The sequence below is a fragment of the Xiphias gladius genome, chromosome 14, assembly GCF_016859285.1.
Source record: "Xiphias gladius isolate SHS-SW01 ecotype Sanya breed wild chromosome 14, ASM1685928v1, whole genome shotgun sequence".
In the NCBI taxonomy this organism is placed as follows: Eukaryota; Metazoa; Chordata; class Actinopteri; order Istiophoriformes; family Xiphiidae; genus Xiphias; species Xiphias gladius.
This window is the reverse complement of record NC_053413.1, coordinates 25,880,966-25,899,505: the sequence shown is the minus strand read 5'-3', so window position 1 is coordinate 25,899,505 and position 18,540 is coordinate 25,880,966. Positions and strand designations below refer to the sequence as shown.

Here is an 18,540-nt window from a genome sequence, read left to right as displayed (position 1 = left end):
CACAAACAGTAATATATATATCTCATAATGTATACAATTAGTATGTGGTATGGAATCGGGACACGGCACATGTATACCACCTTAACTGGGCGTTGAGTTTTCATTTACAACTAAAAAGAAGGAACAGGAATTTAAGAAGACCGACGGGATAAAAATCAGGAGAATTAGAAATAAAAGCCCGGTTCTCTCTTCAGTTGAGGTGAATAAAGGACCTGCCCACCGTGCGAAAATGTATGGTATTTTATTTTCCAGGTTAAGAGAAGCACAAACCGACATGGGTTTAAAAAAAAAAAACAAACAAACAAAAAAAAAAAAAAAAAAAACAGGGCAACGGAATTATTTTTCCTCCGTTCAGTCAGTCTTCATAACTGAGGAAAGTGTCACAAATGAAAAGAAACTGGCAATTTCATTGCCCATCTGGGGGGGGGGGGATTCCAAGCACCATATGTATACACAATCGACACGCGACATCCAGCGCAGGGAGAACTATAGAAAAGATTGATCTGATCATTCACATTTGCATAATATTTTATATTGGTCCATCCGTCGTCACTGCTTATTAGACACCAGCGAGGTCCTGGTATTCTTTTTTTTTTTTTTTTTTTCTTCCTTTTACCATAATGGATGAAAAAAGACGAACTATGAAACTATCAACATGCATGTAGCCTCACTGGGAGTAAGAGGATGAGAAAAGAAAAGGAGAAACAGGCACTGACCACCAACTACAGCATAAGCAGTGAAAGAGTCATAGCTAGTCACTTTACGTTAAAAAAAGAAAGGAAAAGAGAACGGATTTCGAGTGTACATCACTATAAAAAAAATGACACGGACGACGCTCGGAAAAATATTCTTTTTTTTTTTCTTCTTTTTTTAGGTTGTAGGAAAATGAGGAAGGGTTGCACTCACCAGCTCGTCAGACAAAATGTCAGATTTTTTTGGCAATATTACAAGCATTTGGGTTATTAAGAAAATGCAATGTGCAAATAAAAAAAAAAGAAGAAGAATAAAGTGGAAAAACTGTCAAATCATGGAACCTCTCTAAGATCCAGCTCAGGAAAGATTGCTATACGTTTTCCCAATTTAGAACAAATTAAAAACTTGATATTTTGTTGGTTTTTCTTTTAATTATCTGACTCTTAAAAATTACAGTATATTCCAGAAAAAAAAAGGATGTGCATAATAATATTAGTTATAATTATAATATTAATACATGGAAGATTTCTTTTGTCGGCATCTTTTAAGGCCGAACTCGTGACCCTGTTCCCAATAAGTGACTTGAAGACTAAGATTTTAGGTACAAAGGATAAAAGGTGCTATGCACTGCAATAGTTTCATGAAAAAAAACAAAATACATTAACGTCCATGAACCACGTCATCCACAATTCAATATCTTATGCAGTTTTTTGTTGTTTTTTTTAAATAGGTTTTCTCTATGAAAGCAGAGCTAGTTCAATGCAGCGATAGTACTTACGGTATGTGTTCATTTTTTTTGTAAGATCGACGGTGTGTATTTTATGTTGCATTTACAGTAAGAAAAGTGAGTCTTTAAAAAATTCAGGTAATAAAATGTATTCCGTTAATGCTCATCTGTTACTACACACTTAAATAAAACATTCTCTGACACGAGTTCAAAATAAGCACTTCAGTAAAGAAAAAACAAAAATCGAAAGAAACGACATTAAAAAAAAAAAAAAAAAAAAAAAAAGGAAAATCATACCATAACTCTGCATTCGAGCCGTGCCCTCAAGCAATCTGTTCACGATTCAGAGAAAAAAATAAACAAATTATAGAAAGGAAAATCAATACAATGGGTACATTAAATAATAGAAACAAAATGAAAACGAGACAGGGAACAAATCGCTCTTTTCACGCAGAAAACGTCGGGTCCACAAAGTTTTCAGGAAGGCAAGTAGAGAAGCAGGAGAGAGGTGCGTGTGTGTGTGTGTGTGTGTGTGTGTGTGTGTGTGTGTGTGTGTGTGTTGTAGACACTGACAGACAGGCGGAGGAGATGGCGAGAGCCAATGGCGTGCTGTGCAGGGGTCGGGGAGGGCGGGGCTTGTTCATCTCTTCCTGCGGCAGGTTCGTTTGTGGTCGGCGTGCCAGTGCTCCTGCTGACACTTGATGGAGCAGTACGAGGTGTTCCAGCAGCAGTGGTACATGGCCTCCTCCTCACAGTTATAACACTGAGAACGACACAAACGCGTCCGGTTACAACTTCAGATGCGGCTCGGAAAACACGAGAAACACACGGGGACCGAAGCGAGAAACAAGAGGTCCCGCGATAAAGATACAGCACAAAAAGGGAGAACGGACCAGAGACGAGATAAAAACAACTCCGCTATAGATAAACTAGATTACACCAGGGCAATTTTATCAGTGAAAAATGCCTCAAGCCAATGCAAGCCTGATATTTGGTATCTGCTTAATAAAGCCTGTTGTGTCTCTGAGCGTGTACTCTTTGAAGGCCTGAAGTCAAAAATGCCCCGATGAACGAGTTTCCCGACGCAGAGGTGCCACTGCAGAGCTGCAGAGACTAACAGCAGTCAGCCATTTGTATTAATGATACTCTGACAGTGTAATGGAAGCAAAGCCACCTTAAAAAAAAAAAAAAAAACAAGCATTTTGAGTAAACTATTTGGCTCTGATGGTAATGTAGTTTGGGCAAAGTGTTTCCTGTGCAGCTGTATTACCAAAGAAAATATAACTATCAAGGTCCACTCTGTATTTAACGACTCGATATAAAAATGTCTCGGATCTAGGACAAAAAAATTGCTTATTTAAGTTAGCAGTACCTTTATGACTGAGTTATAAAACTAAACAAAAAAGCCCCAGCTTTATTTGTTCCGCTTGTGAAAGTTTCCAATCTTGAGACGTAATCCTTAATAGAGCCCGGCCAGGTGCAGGATTTCTAAGGCCGATGCCAATTTCAATACTTGAGGGTTTAAAAAAGAAAAATCTGATAACAATACATCAACCAATATTCATTTTTCAACAGAAGCGCAAAACATAAACATTTTTGATGGGAATCTCTTATATTTAGTTATTGAAGGGTTCCAACCAAGATATGTACAGTTATGCAGTTGAAAAATAAACTTGTTTTACTGTTAAAAACAGTAAAAAAGAGTAAACTTTAATGTCATCACTAGCTTTAACGTCATCATTTATCCAGTTTGTCCGCTGGTCAGTTATCCGTCCATTGTCATCAGTTCTAGCCAGCTGTTTGGAAATGTGATGGTCCGATATTAGCTAAAGGGGTAAGTGTTAATTCTGAAAAGTCACTTTGTGTCAGCTTTAAACTTTGGAGACAAACCGCCAGTATCATATCTCTGCGTAAGGTAAAAACCACAACCAAGGAGTTGTGTGCATGTTCCAGCTTCGTCTTCATCCTGAGTGAATTTTGTATTTTTCATCAAACCTCACAGTAAAAATAAACAACTCGACCGAACAGCAGTGTTGGAGACTGTGTGTGTGTGTGTGTGGGCGCGTAAACGCTCATCATTCCCGCATTTTCCGTGAATGTGTCATGTGAAAAGATTTTCATGTTTGGGGAGGATAAATATTCAACCCCCAGAGACATTTTAGGCAACGAAATAATAAAACATTGAAGTTGTACTAAGAAGTGACTTCTAGCTCTGTAAAATTCTACAAAAAAAAGTCTTAACTCAAAACAGCTGTGAGAAGGAAGTCCCCAGTCTTGAACAATGGATGGACATAGTAGGGGATATATACTGAATACGTGATGGAAAAACGGACATTTACCCCGAGGAATAAAAAGGAGAGCTCTGACATTAAAAAAAGGTGCTAAAGGAAAGACAGTTAACTGATCCTGAACTCACCCACTGCTTCTTCTTGGTCTGGGAGATGAGCTGTTTGTGTTGGGCCACCAGTTTCTTCACCTCCTCCACCAGCTCCTCTTTACACTTCTCCTTCACCTGCTTACACTTCCTCTCCATCTCCGCCTGAGCTCCGGACACCGCCTTACTCACCGCCTGACGCTTCTCCTCCTCCATCTCTGCACGGAGCTGAAGGCACAGAGACGGACAGGACAAACTGGGGTTTTTATCCGAGGACGTGTCCTTCTTAAACCCTCAAAGATCCGAGCATCGAAGAGTAACACGCTCTTTAAGCACAGACACTCATGCTCCCCCCTCCCGAGTCATCAAAGTCAAACACACCTTCTCCAGAGCTTCTCGGACGACCCTCTCCGTCTCCCTCTTGTTGTCGGCCTTCATCATCTCCTTGACGTCGTTGAAGACCTTGGTGTACTTCTCGTGGCACATGTTCTGGCAGGCGCCGTCGCTGTTGGTCTGGGTGCCGCGGTGCAGCGTGCGCGGCGACCCTCCGCTGGCCTTCTTGGTCTGCGTGGACACCGACAGCTTCTCAGGCTGCTGGGGCGCCGAGGACACCGGAATCTCCTGGCTGGAGCTCACCGCCTCCATCTCAGGCTCCGGGTCCTGGTGGAGAGGAGAGGATGGGAGGGAACAAAGTTGTTACTTATCTGTAGCAGGACAAATCAACGAAAGTTCAGGTGTCTTACAAAGACGGATACCGTTGTATGCAAAGTCTGGGCAAACCCTGGGCAAACTATGCATTTTGTTGGGGGGGGATTGTGGCATGTGCAAAAGCTTGGGCACCCTACTATGTCTGTTCTTAGTAACCCTCCTCTGCCAGCTGTTAAGCATGAGGGGGTTATTACTAAATTAAAAAGCAAGCTCATTTTTGCTGTAGGTATTTACTTCGTTTCACTTCAGAAAATCAACAAAATGTGTAATTTGCCCGGTAAGTAATCAATCAGCCCAGCTCTAACCAAGACAGACAATAAATGTATCCTACTGCTAACAAATATGGTCCGTGTGGCCACGGTCTGACCAATGACAAACTTACGCTGACTTCCTCTTTGGGCTCGACCATTTGAGTCCGACGGCTTTTCTTTGCCTTGGGCTCCTGGCTGCCTTTGAGCTGGAGGAAAAAGAGTCAATATGAAATATGCCGAATATCATGGTTCCAGTACGCTTTTCTTGTTATATCGATATATAGACAGAGACGTGAGGTCAAGCTCTGTAGGGACCTTTATCACAAGCATTTTCTCTTGCCTCCTACAACACTTGCACTTGTGTTCACAGTTTGTTTTTTTTTTTTTTTTAAAACAGTTGCAATAATACGTAAGTATGTGTACTTTAAAAAGACATGATTCGGTGCCAAAGTCTAAGGCCACCTCAGAAAAGTTCTTTTTAATCTGTTGTGCTGGGAAAGCAACAGTCAAACTAAGACTCATTTAAGGAACTTTCCTTTTCAGCCAAATGCTGCAATTCCTCCACGTAGGATGCATGAAAGAATTCACCACAAAGCTAAATAAAAAACAAAACTAAGATGTTTTTACACTGAGCTGTTTTCTGGCCACTTTAAGAAAATACTTTTAGTATTTCTTATCTGTCCATGTTCCTGTTCAGTTTCCAATTTTAAGGAATTAAAGGCGACAGGAAAATGTGGAATAATGATAAAACAACTGCTGCTTGGATAAAAACTCGAATTAGACATTTTCAGAGTGGCATTAGACTCTGATATTGTATATTTTCATATTGTGTTATTCTCCTCCAAACCTTTAGAATTACATCGCTCTTATCGGCGTTAATCAAAGATCCTTAATCATATATAGTCTTTACGGTTTGATTGTTGAGGTCACTTCCACAAACCCTTGTAGATTAGTTTTTCTCCCTCTATTACTGAGCTTTGGCACTTTGATGTGATTTTTTTTATGATAACAATAGCGGTAAATTAATGTTTATAGCCCAATAAAATTGAGAATAATACTGAACGATGCGCTAACAGTGTGGCAGTTCAATCACCAGATGGCACCATTTGACGTATCCATATCTACACCAATCTGAGCTTGTGTTCCACTAGTCTAAACTGCCAGTTTATCTGGCGACTTTAGTTTAACATTGTTTTCTTTGTGTCGCTGTTTTAGTGTGCCCTCTTGCTTTTTTTGTTTCTTGAAAACCAGTTTCTGTAATGCGAGGGCTTTGGTTTACATAATATTGCAGCAGCGTCCAGTAGATTCATGTTTATATTTCGAGACCTGACAGAGACGTAGAATCGAAGTGAAAACCTCAGAGGGAGTTTAGACGGGTGTTAAGAAGGCTCAAACGTGAAGCCATTTGTCTCCTCTGTAAAAATGTACTGTTATAGGCACAGTGAAGGTGCAGAGTGAAACAAAATCGAGACGACAGATCAAGACACGACTAAGTTTGGCAGCAATCATTTGAAACTTGTGAGAAAAAAAAACCCAAACTCCAACTACTTTAATTCAGTCTCTGAAAAGGTCAAGATGGATTTTAGAGGAAAGGCAAAAATTCCATAGCACATTTCCTACACTAGGAAAAACTAAACAGCATAAATAAGAACACATGAAATTAAGAAGACCCAGTAACGACCAATCACTCAAATAAGCACACATGAAAGAAGCGATAATCATAATCGGAAGGCGACAGAAAAAAATGAAGCTTTAAGCTGAAAACACCCAGAGTTCGCCTGAAGGCTGATCCAGCACCGGAAAGCAACGAATCTTTGACCAAGAGTTCTGGGTGGCTTGCTGCTCCTAGACAAGTATATCATACAGTTTATTGTGTGCAATTCTGTGCGTTATACAGCCCGTTTCCACTGCAGGAACCTTACAAGGGACTGAATTTTGGTTCATTTGCCCTGCTTCCCCACTCTAGGAGTGGTACTTTCGATGGGCCAGTAACTGTCTGGGCGGCGCTTGACCAGTCAGCGATGTTCAGAATCGCATTCACAAACCTCAAGGCTGCGACAACTCGTGTACAACTTTATTCACACAATATGCAAGTCCTGAGTGCCACTAGTATGAACATCATCCATCCAAGTTTTCTAATCTTCGTGCTCCTTAGTAGGTGGAACTATTTGGTAACAAAGGGGTAATATTGCCCTTTCCGACCAGACAGCTCCAGTACCTATGGAACAACAGGAGCTAAACTGAGAACCAGAAGTCCTTTTTGGCATTCCGGTTTGCATTTCCACCACATCTGAAGACTTGTGACGATCAGACGCACTAGACAGATTTCCGTACTTACGTGTCGGACCTGCTCGTTGCTGGTGGACGAGATACTGGACTCGGCTTCGTCCGTCCGCTCCAGTCTGTCCGTCCTCACGCTGCCCTCCTCCTGCTGCTGCCGCTGGCTCTGGCTCTGTTGATGATGCTGGTGTGCCTGGCTGCCGTCCTCCATCTTTGTTTTCCAGAAGCGTCCCTCCCTCAGGAAACGCTGGTAAACCTCGAGCTCCTCACACGCCTTCTTCCAGCCGTTGCTACGCTTCACCTGCAGCTGCTGGACACTCACCTTGATGTCCTGGATGTTGTCTGAGGGGATCCACGCTCTGGAGAAGACAAGGAAAAAAACCGTGCTCAACATTTACCAAGCAACATTTTAATATGTTTCAGTCCATTGTAAGTTGGTTTTGAGGGACTTTACTTTAAGGTTTTCTTTTGTAAAAAACCTTTTCACTTTTTCCTATTTTAATCAGGAAACCGAATATTTTTCTTCGTGAACTATAATAATCTTTATGTAGTTGTATACATCTGAAGATGTTGTTAAAACAGAGTAACAGAATCTAGTTCAATTTGATTGCTTAATAAGCTCTTCTTTCTATTTGTTTCCAAATAAGACCTGATGAATTTAAAATGGTTGATAGAGCTGTGAGGACAGTAACAGTCCTACTTTAGGGTTCTTTGCAGAACACTAAATGATTAAAAAACGATGTCATGTAGATATGAAAACACCAGACTGCTGCTGCTGGTGCTGCTGCTGGACCAATCTATTAGAAAAGTGATGCAGTGTACTGTTGTGGTGTCTTCCAGCTGTGCTAACCTTTGATGCTGGTGTCCAAAGAAGCGCACGTCCACCTGGTTGTCCTCCCTCTGAAGGACTTTGGCCGGCCAGTAACCAAAACCTTTCATCTTGGCCCAGACCAGGTCATGGCTGGGGCTCTGCCAAAAGTGACACACACACAAAAAAACCAATTAGACCAAAGATACAACCTATTTCTAACAAGCAAACCTCAGCCACAGTTTCTTTTGTGGCAGGTTGCCTTTTATGCTAAAATCACATTTAATATGGCAGGACTACTTGCTTAAATTTTTGTTTTTGTACTATGCAGAAATTTATGTATGACTTGACCTGTAACATCACATAGTTAAAAAAATGTCTGTAGCAGTTTACCAGAGCTTGTTTGTTTTGTCAAACTAACAGTGATAGTGGGTTGCGTAAATACACCTGACGTCTGCCACACCAGATGGGTTTTACTCCACTTTCTCTCAGATCAAACCTCCACTCTTAGAATATCTGTTGTTTCATTAAACAACAAATGGATGTAAGAGGGAGAGGTGTATCATTTAACAAAAACAATACTAGAACTGCATCTTACAGCTGCCACCAATTATAACGGTTTCATAAACGTAATGCTTCTGCCTTTAAATAAAAAAAGCAAAAAAAAGGTCTATGATAAATTTGTGAATTGCTGTATCTGTTAATAAATAACGTTTGGTTCAGAGAAGGTGAAGTTCGGCCCCGTATAGCAGGTTTGGTTGTACTCACGCAGGGGTAACAGAACCAATTGTCAGGCCGGGCGTTCGACAGGTAGAAACAGTTCTTACACAACAACAACTCGTTCAACTGGAAGAGTAAGAGAGAAGGGATGAGGGAGAAAAGAGGGAGAAGGGGAAGGGAAAGAAAAAAGTTACATGTACATGAACTGTTGAGAACTTTCTGAACAAATCTGGACTCCACATGGAATTAAAAATCACAAGACACACATACTAAGAGGCTCTCAACCTACGAACTAAATCTAACTGAACTTTGTGAGAAAAACAAAAACGACGGTACCTCGTGGCACGTGTCGCTGAAGAGCAACCGTGCAATCTCTGCCTGGTCACTGTGAACTGCAATACACAAAAAGAGATGACGCTCAGCAAGACAGTCAACGGGAAATAATCAATCAACGTAGAACAAGAGCCAAGTGGAATGACACGTTGAAGTGCTTGTTTCTGAGAAAACGCATCAATGCCATTTTATTAACATCCAACGAATAACAGCCAAAACATCTTTGTCAATTTGGCTTAGTCTGGGTTACTTGCAGAGAAAAAATGGAGAGTTGATAACACAGAGAAAGTTAGGGAACAAGAAAATCGTGATCAGAAGCCGAGGCCCTGTTTGAACAGTGATTCTTTTCCTGTGTATCTTGTGTTTTGCTCCTGGGCTTATTCTGGAATCATATTCAGCAGGTGTTGCAATTTACAAATGATGTTTTAATTAATTCTAACAACTCTGCAGTAATTGCTAATAGTTTATAGCCATAAACGCTCGGTGATTCATTTTCATCTTGTTTCCTAGATGTGGGGTCAAATTTCTAGTGGTGGAGAAAAAAAGACACGCAGGATGTAGTAACAGTAAGATTATTTAACACTGTTTATTGACCTTCATTGTACGATTCATAGGATTCAGATGAAATAATATTTATTCCTTTCGGGCTTATTACAATTGATTTTTTCTTAAAAGGGAAATTTTGATCGCCAGCGGGATGAAGACCAAAAAACTGAGGCTAACTGTAAAATATTAAATGAATGATCTTTAAAATTTAAAATACTCCTGCCACACCACCACTTATAAAGTAGCATGAAATCCTTTTACTTCCTTGAAGAATTCGCCAACTCCTCTCTGAGTGGACAAATGTCTTAAAATAACTTTCATAAAAATCCACATTTAAGTCCGGGCTGGTTATCAAACCTCAATGCTTTTTGGGTACTGATCGTATTGCATTAAGGGCACAGATTATCGAAAACCTTCACTGTACTGAAAGCTGGTATCAAATGTCTTGTTTATCTATTCTTTCATCAGATAGATCCCAATTTTGGCCACTTTTAGACTTGGGTTTGACCGAGGTTCTTGTACAGCTGCTTGTGTTTAGACAACATTCAAGTTTTCCGAATTTTGACTTGTGCCGTTCAATTTAAAAAAAAGAGGGTTTTGTAATACAGTAAATGTATATATTTCTCAATGTAAATATCAAAGCAAGTATTGTTTGTACCAGTAACAAAATCATTGAGTTAACTAATGAATTACAACTTTGACTCACCTCCATACAGGATGGCAGTGTTGTGAACAATCAGCTGAGCGTCTGCTTTGAACTCTTCAAAGCTCTTATACTTTCCTTCAGACAGGTTCTGGGAGGGAGGGAGGGAGAGAGAGAGAGACAGACAGACAGGCAGAGAGACAGACAGGCAGAGAGAGAGAGAGAGAGTGAGAGAGACAGAGTGAAAAATATGGAAAAAGAGAGAGACAAATTTGCTAAGAAAGAGAGGGAACAAGTACAAAGAGGTCCATTCACATGCTGGCAGTGTGTGTGTGTGTGTTTGGTGACCAACATGCGAGAGGGTCCAGGTGAGGGCTGTGTGTATATTCACACACACACACACACACACACACACACACACACACACACACACACACACACACACACACACACACACACACACACACACACACACACACACACACACACACACACACACACACACACACACACACACACACACACACACACACACACGTCTAGGCAGAGATCCAGTGTGTCTGGCAGAGGCTGGGTGTGATGCACCACTGACCAAAGCACCGCAGATTCCTGCCTGACCTAACGCACGCACGCACACACACACTTACTTAACTCAAAGTTACACAAAGAATTTTTAACTAAGACTGGTTGAAAAGACCAAAAAATGTAAACTCCGATGAATTTGTCCTAATGTGTCCTGACTACTTACAGCGTGTGCACTCCTGGCCAGGAGTGTGGGCTAACTGGCTGGTTAAACTTCTGGTTCAGATGTGTGACAAGTTTAAACCTGCGGTTCACAACAGGCTTCATTATATAACTTGACTGTGATGTTGACGGACTCTTTTGCTTGAGCAGTAGGGCTGGATGATTCGACTCGATTCAGAACCAGTTCATTTGGATTTGTGCTGACTTGATGACTCAAGTTACATCAGATAAATGCCAATATTGGCCAAAGTGCTTCTCAGAATTCATCCTGGGAGCTTAAATTTCTTCTACATTCAACAAGTGAGCAGCACTGGTGTTTTACTTGAATATAAAACTGTGTAAAGTCCACATTACAGGCTAAACTGTAAACACAATTCCCGGTTATAACTGTGGACCAAGAATTTATTTTCCTTGGCAAATCCAAAACAGCTAAAACATGACATCTGTGTATCTTTTAGGCCTACATGTGAATAAAAAGCTGAGCAAGAATAATAAAAGACCTGCACCACGAACAAGGGGCGTAATCATTATGCACATTTTTAAAAAAATAAATGATTTCCTACACAAACACTATGCTCTCGACTTCCACGGCCTCACATCTCGTAGCCAGAGATAGTATCTCGTCAACAAAAACAAAAAACACGGCACAGATCAGTCCTTTTTCAGTCTGTCCCTCTGGTACATCCAGCTCTGATTCGTTACGAGATAGCCAGAGTCAGCTGATCCTCCTGAGTCACGACAGTCCGGTAAACTGTGGCAGGTCTGCACGGACTAACTATTTACGTCAGAGTTTACGAGATTGTCGTGACTCACGGCAGCTCATAAAGCCACCTATCATCCACTTCACTTTTTAAACTTAAAATAAACTTTTTGTACACACTGTAATAACTCAGTTCCCGTAAAGTAAACATATTGCACATCCTGCAGACCAAACTGAACCACTTCCAACAAGTAACCACTGCATACAGAAAAAATTCAGCGCAGACGTACAAGTTTACTGAGAAAAGGCGCAAATGAAAAGATCAGTCCCTTGATTTTAAGAATCAATGTCGGCTTATTCAAATAAAAATTGCCATTATTCTGAAAATCAAATTTTTTTTGCAGCCCTATTTATCAACATTACTTGTACCGGTTTTCTTCTTCCCTGTCAAAAATCTGTCCCTCGTGTACTTTGCATTTCGTTTTGCTTTATGAATAAATCTTGACAGACTTGCTAACGTTCATTCACTGTCACGAAAGCTGAGATTTGGACAAACCAAACAGCGCAAAATGCAGCGCAGGACAACTGTCGTGTAGTTAAAGTAGTTCGGAAACAGGCGGTGTTATGTGAGAGCTGGATTTCGATTAAAACCGATATTTTACACGTGTGTGTGTGTGTGTGTGTGTGTGTGTGTGTGTGTGTGTGTGTGTATAACGGGATGCTTCTGTCTGTACGGGTGAAGAAAAAAAAAAAAAAACAGAAATATCAGTAAAAAATAAGAATAAAAATAGCAAAATAAATATATATGAAAGCAGAAAAATGTCTTCCTTAGTGCAAATTAAGTAAGAACGGGAGTTTCACAGGACGACACTGGGCTTGACTGTTACCTCTTGGATGTTGGAGACGTCCAGTGCAGTATGGATCAGCCGTCTGTACATGGGATGTTTAATGTCTTTGCCTTTCTTGTTCAGGTCCACTGCCTGCAATGTAGATGAGTAGAGCTGCAATGATTCGTTGATCAATCGATTAGTCGACCAAAGGAAATGTAAATCTGCTATTTTTCTGATAATCGATTAACTGTTTTAGTGATTTAAAATAAAATTCAAAACATTTGCTGGTTCAAGCCAGTTCAAGCCAACAAATGTGAGGATTCTTTCTCATAGACAATAGTAAATGAAAGATCTTTTGGATTGTTTGTCAACAGATTAAGTGATTTGCAGACGTCACTTTGGGGTGCGTGTAGTTGTGAAGGCTATTTTTCACAATGACTTGACATTTGATAGACAGAGGAATCGATTAAATGAGAAAACAATCCGCAGATTAACTTATATAGAAAATAATCTTTAGTTGCAGCCCTAGAGAGGAGGGATAATGATGTAATACCACTTTAGGATGGGTGTGTGAGAGGGAAGGGATGGATTAATGAAGCAGAGAAGCATGGGAGGCCAACAGTAACAGGGGCAGCAGGGTAAATGATGAGATTTGATACCGTTTTTATAGGGAGCAGTGGGATGAAGGAAGGACGAAGAGAGACAGGGACGAGAGAATTGCAGAGGAAGAGTAATGAGGTTTAATACCCTTTTTATTGAGTAGAGGTTGGAGAGCGAGGGAAGAGCGAGAGGGAGGGATGGAGGAGATGGATGAAAAGACAGAGGAAGGGGTGGTGAAGTGGGAGAAGAATGAAGGGGATATTTTTTCTTAACTGGTGGAGGAGTGAGGGTTATTGTGGGTAGTTGTACAAGTGGGATATTTTAAAAGAGCCAAGCAGAGGCCATTACCACAGACCACAGATTGTCTGAGTGGAGAATTAAAGCCTTCAGGTCCAACTGAAATTACAAAAAGCCATGCTTTTTTTTTTTTTGTAATGGCAAAACATGGCAAAGTGGGTTTCAAATGGTTTTTTTTTTTTTTTTTTACACACACACACACACACACACACACACACACACACACACACACACACACACACACACACACACACACACACACACACACACACACACACTTTTTTTTTTTTGGTGGTTATTTTACAGGATGAAACCCACTGATGTCGATATATTTCAGAATAGCTCCTTCAGCCCCTGAGAGTGGGCGGGCCTCCATGTGTGGCAGCTAAGCCAACACGGTGAACATGACACGAGCTAAAACAAACTTGCTGTGGCAACTGCAGGTTTCACGCCGAGGAATCAAAGCTAAAGTCCTCAAAAGGATAGCTAAGTGATACAGAAATCTGTAATCACTACGTGGAATAATTGGCTCTCATGCAAAGGGGAAAATTGTAACAGGATTACAACTTCATGTCATTTAAGAATAATGAAGAGTTTTTATCGTCAGTGACAGTCATAATATCAATAATCAACCTAGTTTAACAAAGTAAAATCAAGCACAAAACAGCAAACATTCACCTTGTGAATGGAAAAAAACGATCTAAATCCTTCTCGTGTAACATGACAAGAATTTGAACCACAGGCTTCAATAAGAACAGGAACCGATGAATAGAAATAAAAATATAATTGATTGAATCTAAATGACACCCCAACCCTAATAAAAACGTAAACGGTCAGCCTAGAGTTAGTTATTTTTCTCGAGCGCTTCAGCTGGGTGAATGCTTGTTGGGAGGCCGGGTTGAAAAACTACATCGCTACAAGATGCGATGGACAACGGTCCGCTGTATTCTCACAGGGAGGGGCTGTGACGAGTTCAAGGTAGATAACACCAACAACAATAGGTAGAAATACAGTAAATATATGGTTGTTCTCACCCTCTCCTTCATACGCTGGACGATGAAACGCAGGTATTTAGACATCTCCTGTTTGTTCAGGTTCTTCTTTTTACTGCCCTGCAGGGAAGGCAGGAAGGATGATGTGGAGAAAGAAGAGAAAGAGGGGGGACGTTTAGAGCCACAGCAGGTCCTGATCTGACCCCGTAACCCGAGTGCTCCAATACACAGACACACTTAAATTTAAAATTTGTTCATAACGGCCCATTACAGACATCCAGTTTCCTCAAAGGTACCAAAAATAGCCTGAGGCAAGAGACAAGGCTGGTTAAAGAACAATTAGGTGTCTGCTAGTGTAACACACACAGTGAAACCAATAGATAGTTATTAACTTAAATTAGTCTGTTTATGCAGAATCCTGACCTCTTATGTGAAATGAAAGCAACAAAACCCCCTATTGGGGTAAGTAAATCAAAGAAACACTGTTAACACAGCAACATTTGTGATGGAGAAACCCGATTTTTTTTTTTGTCTCTGTAAAAACTTAAGTGATATTTGAAACATATATGTTTTTATAACATTTACTCATGATGCACTTAAAAATGCCAGCTTTGATTTAAAATGTGACTTCTGCCAAGCTGAATGTCTAAAATCCCCCCATACTATGAAGCCTTAACCCTAAACCCTATATTTAATCCTCAAACGCCCCCCTGAAGTAATTAAAAATGTTCAAAATGTATTTCCTTTCCAAAAAGATGCTCATTAATCATTCAAAGATAAACACGATAGACCTTTGAGAGGGCATACACTTCCAAGTTTGACCACCTACCCTGCAGACGAGACACTGCCAGTGCGACCCGCCGTCTCTGGGCTTGCACTCCTCCGATAGACACTTGAGATGGTAGACCCGGAAGCAGTTGTCACACGTGAGGACGTCGCCCGGTAGATGACACTCAAAGCAGTACCAGTCATGGCTCTCTGTCTCCCAGTCCTGCAGGGAAGACACAGCAGAGCACAAGTTTGGGTGACCCCCCCCTCCAGCCCGCCAACCACAGCAGGGGAGGAAACAATTTTCTCCATCCTCCATCCTTGATTAAACCTTGCTCTCAGATTTACAGATTTGTGATGATTGCACTCCTAATTGTCATGGTGCAGAGGATGTTTCAGAGACCATTTCATCACTGAAGGCGTCCGGTACGATCCCACACTGCACAACATCAACTTCCTCACTCGACCACGGTGAATGAAGGACCATCTAAATTCTTAAAATCTGCAGTATGAGTCGAATTTAGCTTGCAAATAAGGTTTCTTTTGGCTCCTCCTGATTGATCTGTACTCAATTTTTCCATGAGTATGAATTGGTTTTCAATTTGTGTGTGTGATTTGTGATTGTGATGCTTTTGTATTTGATTTCAAAATATTTAAAATTTTCTCAACCTTGATTTCTCTCACAAAAACAGATGTAGAAGAGACAGGAACTCTGATTAAATTACAACTGTAAATACAATTTTTTTTTTTTTTTTTAATTCCATCTAGATTATGCACAAATTCTACTTATTTTTAATTGCTAATGTTCAAGGAGCTCTATTCCAACAAATCCCGGTACTGCATAGACAATACATGTTAATAAATTCCAGCTCAGTTGACTGAATAGTCCCAGATCTGACAGCATGATTTTTATTTCTAGGCGCACTCTCATTCCTCATGTACTTCACCGGCAACTTTCAAATACAATATATTTCATTGTAATTCTACACAAAGCAAACATACAGCCCATGGAAAAACTCAAAATATTTAAATGTTTTTTACTTGCCTCCTGAATGTGTATGTGGAAATATACAAAGTGTAACAGCATTCAGTGAAGGAACTGAATGGATTTTAGTTGAGCTAATTTAGACACAATGGCCTTAATGCCAGCAGGTGGCGAAAGCATGGAGTTCAGACAATTGTGCCAATAGGTCACTAATTCAAGCTGTGAAGCCGCTAAGAAGATCTGGGTGGAAAAATGGATGCCAAAAAAAAAAAAAAAAAAAAAATCTCCCCTTTCTTGAAAAATAACGCTGAGCAGCTTTCCAGCTCTTGTGGAGCCTTCTTTTTCCATCCTGCTGGACGCAAATAGCTAAAATAAAATAAAATAAAACAATTGGGTAGATTGATCTGGGTATCAAACCTCAATGCATTTTTGGTAAAGACTACAAATGTGTGTGAAGCACGAAGTATTGAAATCTGTCAAATACCAAACATTTGCACTGAATACCTGGTCAGATTCGCAATCTTCCTTATTTTTTCGTTTAATCAGAATTTTCCTGATCTTAATCAAAAGCTGTCCAATTTTAGACTATTTTAGTAAGGGAAAGTGCTTGTACAAATGCACAACGTTTAACATTTGAAAACTTTGGCGTCTTTTGTTAACTGACTTTAAAAATAAACATTTTTATCTTTTTCAAAACCAACTGAACTGACAAAAATTTCCCTAAGGTATTGGTACCAAAGCTGGTGTTGTATTACTTTAAAAAATTCCAATGACACCCAGCCCTAACATAATAACTGGCCCTTATTCCGTGATAAATTAAAAGTTAAAAATCAAATATTTTCATTTGTGGCTGAGAGGTCATTGCCTTTTTTTTTTTAATCCCAGCACACTCAGGTTGCAGTAGTCTTGTCTTGTGCTAATTTTCATCGCAGGGTTCAAGTGTAGGGCACAGAGACGGCAAGTATGAACCACTGAAAATTCAGCTACTCATCAATCTGTCAACAGTCCAACTCCTCCCACTCACAGTCTGGACCGACTAAGTAGGGGAGAGCAGGGGAGTCGTGACTGAGTGCTGCTCAATAAAAGCTCGAAAAGAACAGTACTTCAGGCTTCTTCCTTGATCTTTTCTCCATGTGTTTGTGCGCTGTAGTTTAGGTTTGAACTGGTGGAAGCACACTAGATTTAGCTTATAACTGCAGCGATGATCAGCTTTCTGAGGAGGTCTGCTTGACAAGAGGTAGCTCAACAATGTGGTTTTGATCGTAGAAGAACATCTTACCAGGAATGCATTTTGCTAAAAAACCCTGATAAGTCTTTAAACAGAAGACTGTAACAAGAATGCGCAGGGTAGCATTCCTCGGTCTAAAAGCACATGCAGATTTAAACAAACTTGGACTAGAGTGCCTCCGACGGAAGTGTTGGGGTGAAACGAGCCCCAACACAACCATAAATAGTCATAAGGACAAAAGGAGTGAAGACAGCTCTGACATTCACACTGCCAGTGTTGCTGCAACACCAATGACCCTGATCAGAGGCAGGTACCACCAGGAAGCACTCTACACTCTGAAATCCAGGGGTTTATTAAGGGCTATTAAGGGCAAACGCAAATAAAGTCAATTAACTGACTTGTCGAGTGGCAGAAAATCAATCGCCAGCAATTTTTAATAATTGTTTAGGTCATTTGTCAAGCAAAAACGCCAAATATGCTCTGCTTCCAGGTTCTCGAAATTAAACAATTTACTGGTTTTCTCCGTTTTGTATCACTGGATATTGAATATCTACAGAAGCAATCTGAAGATGTCACGTGCCTCTAAAGTTGTGATGGGCATTTTTTTATACAATTTTCTGGCATTTTATAGACAAGACAAAAGATTAATAGAAAAAAACGACCTACAAATTGCTCGATAATGTAAGTAATTGTTTTTGGCACCATGGTGGCCTCTGGGTTAAAAGCACCAACAGTTTGGTTCAAGTCACATTGGTCAGTCTCTCAAATTTACAATACAGGCATAGAAATGCAGAAAAACTCTTTTTAAAAAACATTTTTATTATTATCAGTTGCGGACCTAACGTAGCACTAGATAAAAATCTTGTCTTTTCGGCCAATGTGGACGTGGTCAAACAGAACACCTGTTGTAAAAATTATCCAAGTGCACTGAATGGCAAAATAAACCTGAAACTTTATCTTCAGAGCAGTATGGCAGTCAGACATTGTAATAAATTCTTTTAAACTTTACGTTCAAAGTATAGCCTGACAGATATAGTTTTTAATGGCATCAATACTAATAATGATATTTGAGAATTTAAAAAAAAATTAGATATTTATTTTTTAACATATATAAGCAACATTTTTAATAGGGATTCCTTTGAATTTGGTTATAAAGAACTGTGAGCAGGATATGTAGATAAAGGGACATTTTGAAGTTGAAAAAAAAAAAAAACTTGTCATTGCTAAAAATGGTGCACAAACTATGTAATGGAGACACCATTTCTATATTATCTCAAACAAACATCTTATGCATTTCCATACTGACAATTCTT

General features: G+C 40.1%; 1 protein-coding gene across 5 annotated transcripts in view; it reads right to left on the bottom strand.

Annotated features, from left to right (window-relative positions):
• Positions 1 to 1,729: 1,729 nt before the first annotated feature.
• The window catches only part of zmynd11 (zinc finger, MYND-type containing 11), a 30,186-nt gene continuing 13,375 nt past the window's right edge, over positions 1,730 to 18,540 (bottom strand). For all 5 annotated transcript variants that reach the window (XM_040143520.1, XM_040143524.1, XM_040143525.1 and 2 more), the window contains 12 exons: positions 15,076 to 15,237; positions 14,289 to 14,366; positions 12,415 to 12,507; positions 10,147 to 10,234; positions 8,898 to 8,953; positions 8,610 to 8,687; positions 7,884 to 8,002; positions 7,092 to 7,392; positions 4,885 to 4,959; positions 4,176 to 4,454; positions 3,837 to 4,022; positions 1,730 to 2,183 (listed from right to left, as the gene is read on the bottom strand). In XM_040143520.1, the coding sequence (XP_039999454.1) occupies positions 2,061 to 2,183; positions 3,837 to 4,022; positions 4,176 to 4,454; positions 4,885 to 4,959; positions 7,092 to 7,392; positions 7,884 to 8,002; positions 8,610 to 8,687; positions 8,898 to 8,953; positions 10,147 to 10,234; positions 12,415 to 12,507; positions 14,289 to 14,366; positions 15,076 to 15,237 (1,638 nt within the window). In that variant the 3' untranslated portion in view covers positions 1,730 to 2,060. The remainder of the gene's footprint in view (positions 2,184 to 3,836; positions 4,023 to 4,175; positions 4,455 to 4,884; positions 4,960 to 7,091; positions 7,393 to 7,883; positions 8,003 to 8,609; positions 8,688 to 8,897; positions 8,954 to 10,146; positions 10,235 to 12,414; positions 12,508 to 14,288; positions 14,367 to 15,075; positions 15,238 to 18,540) is intronic.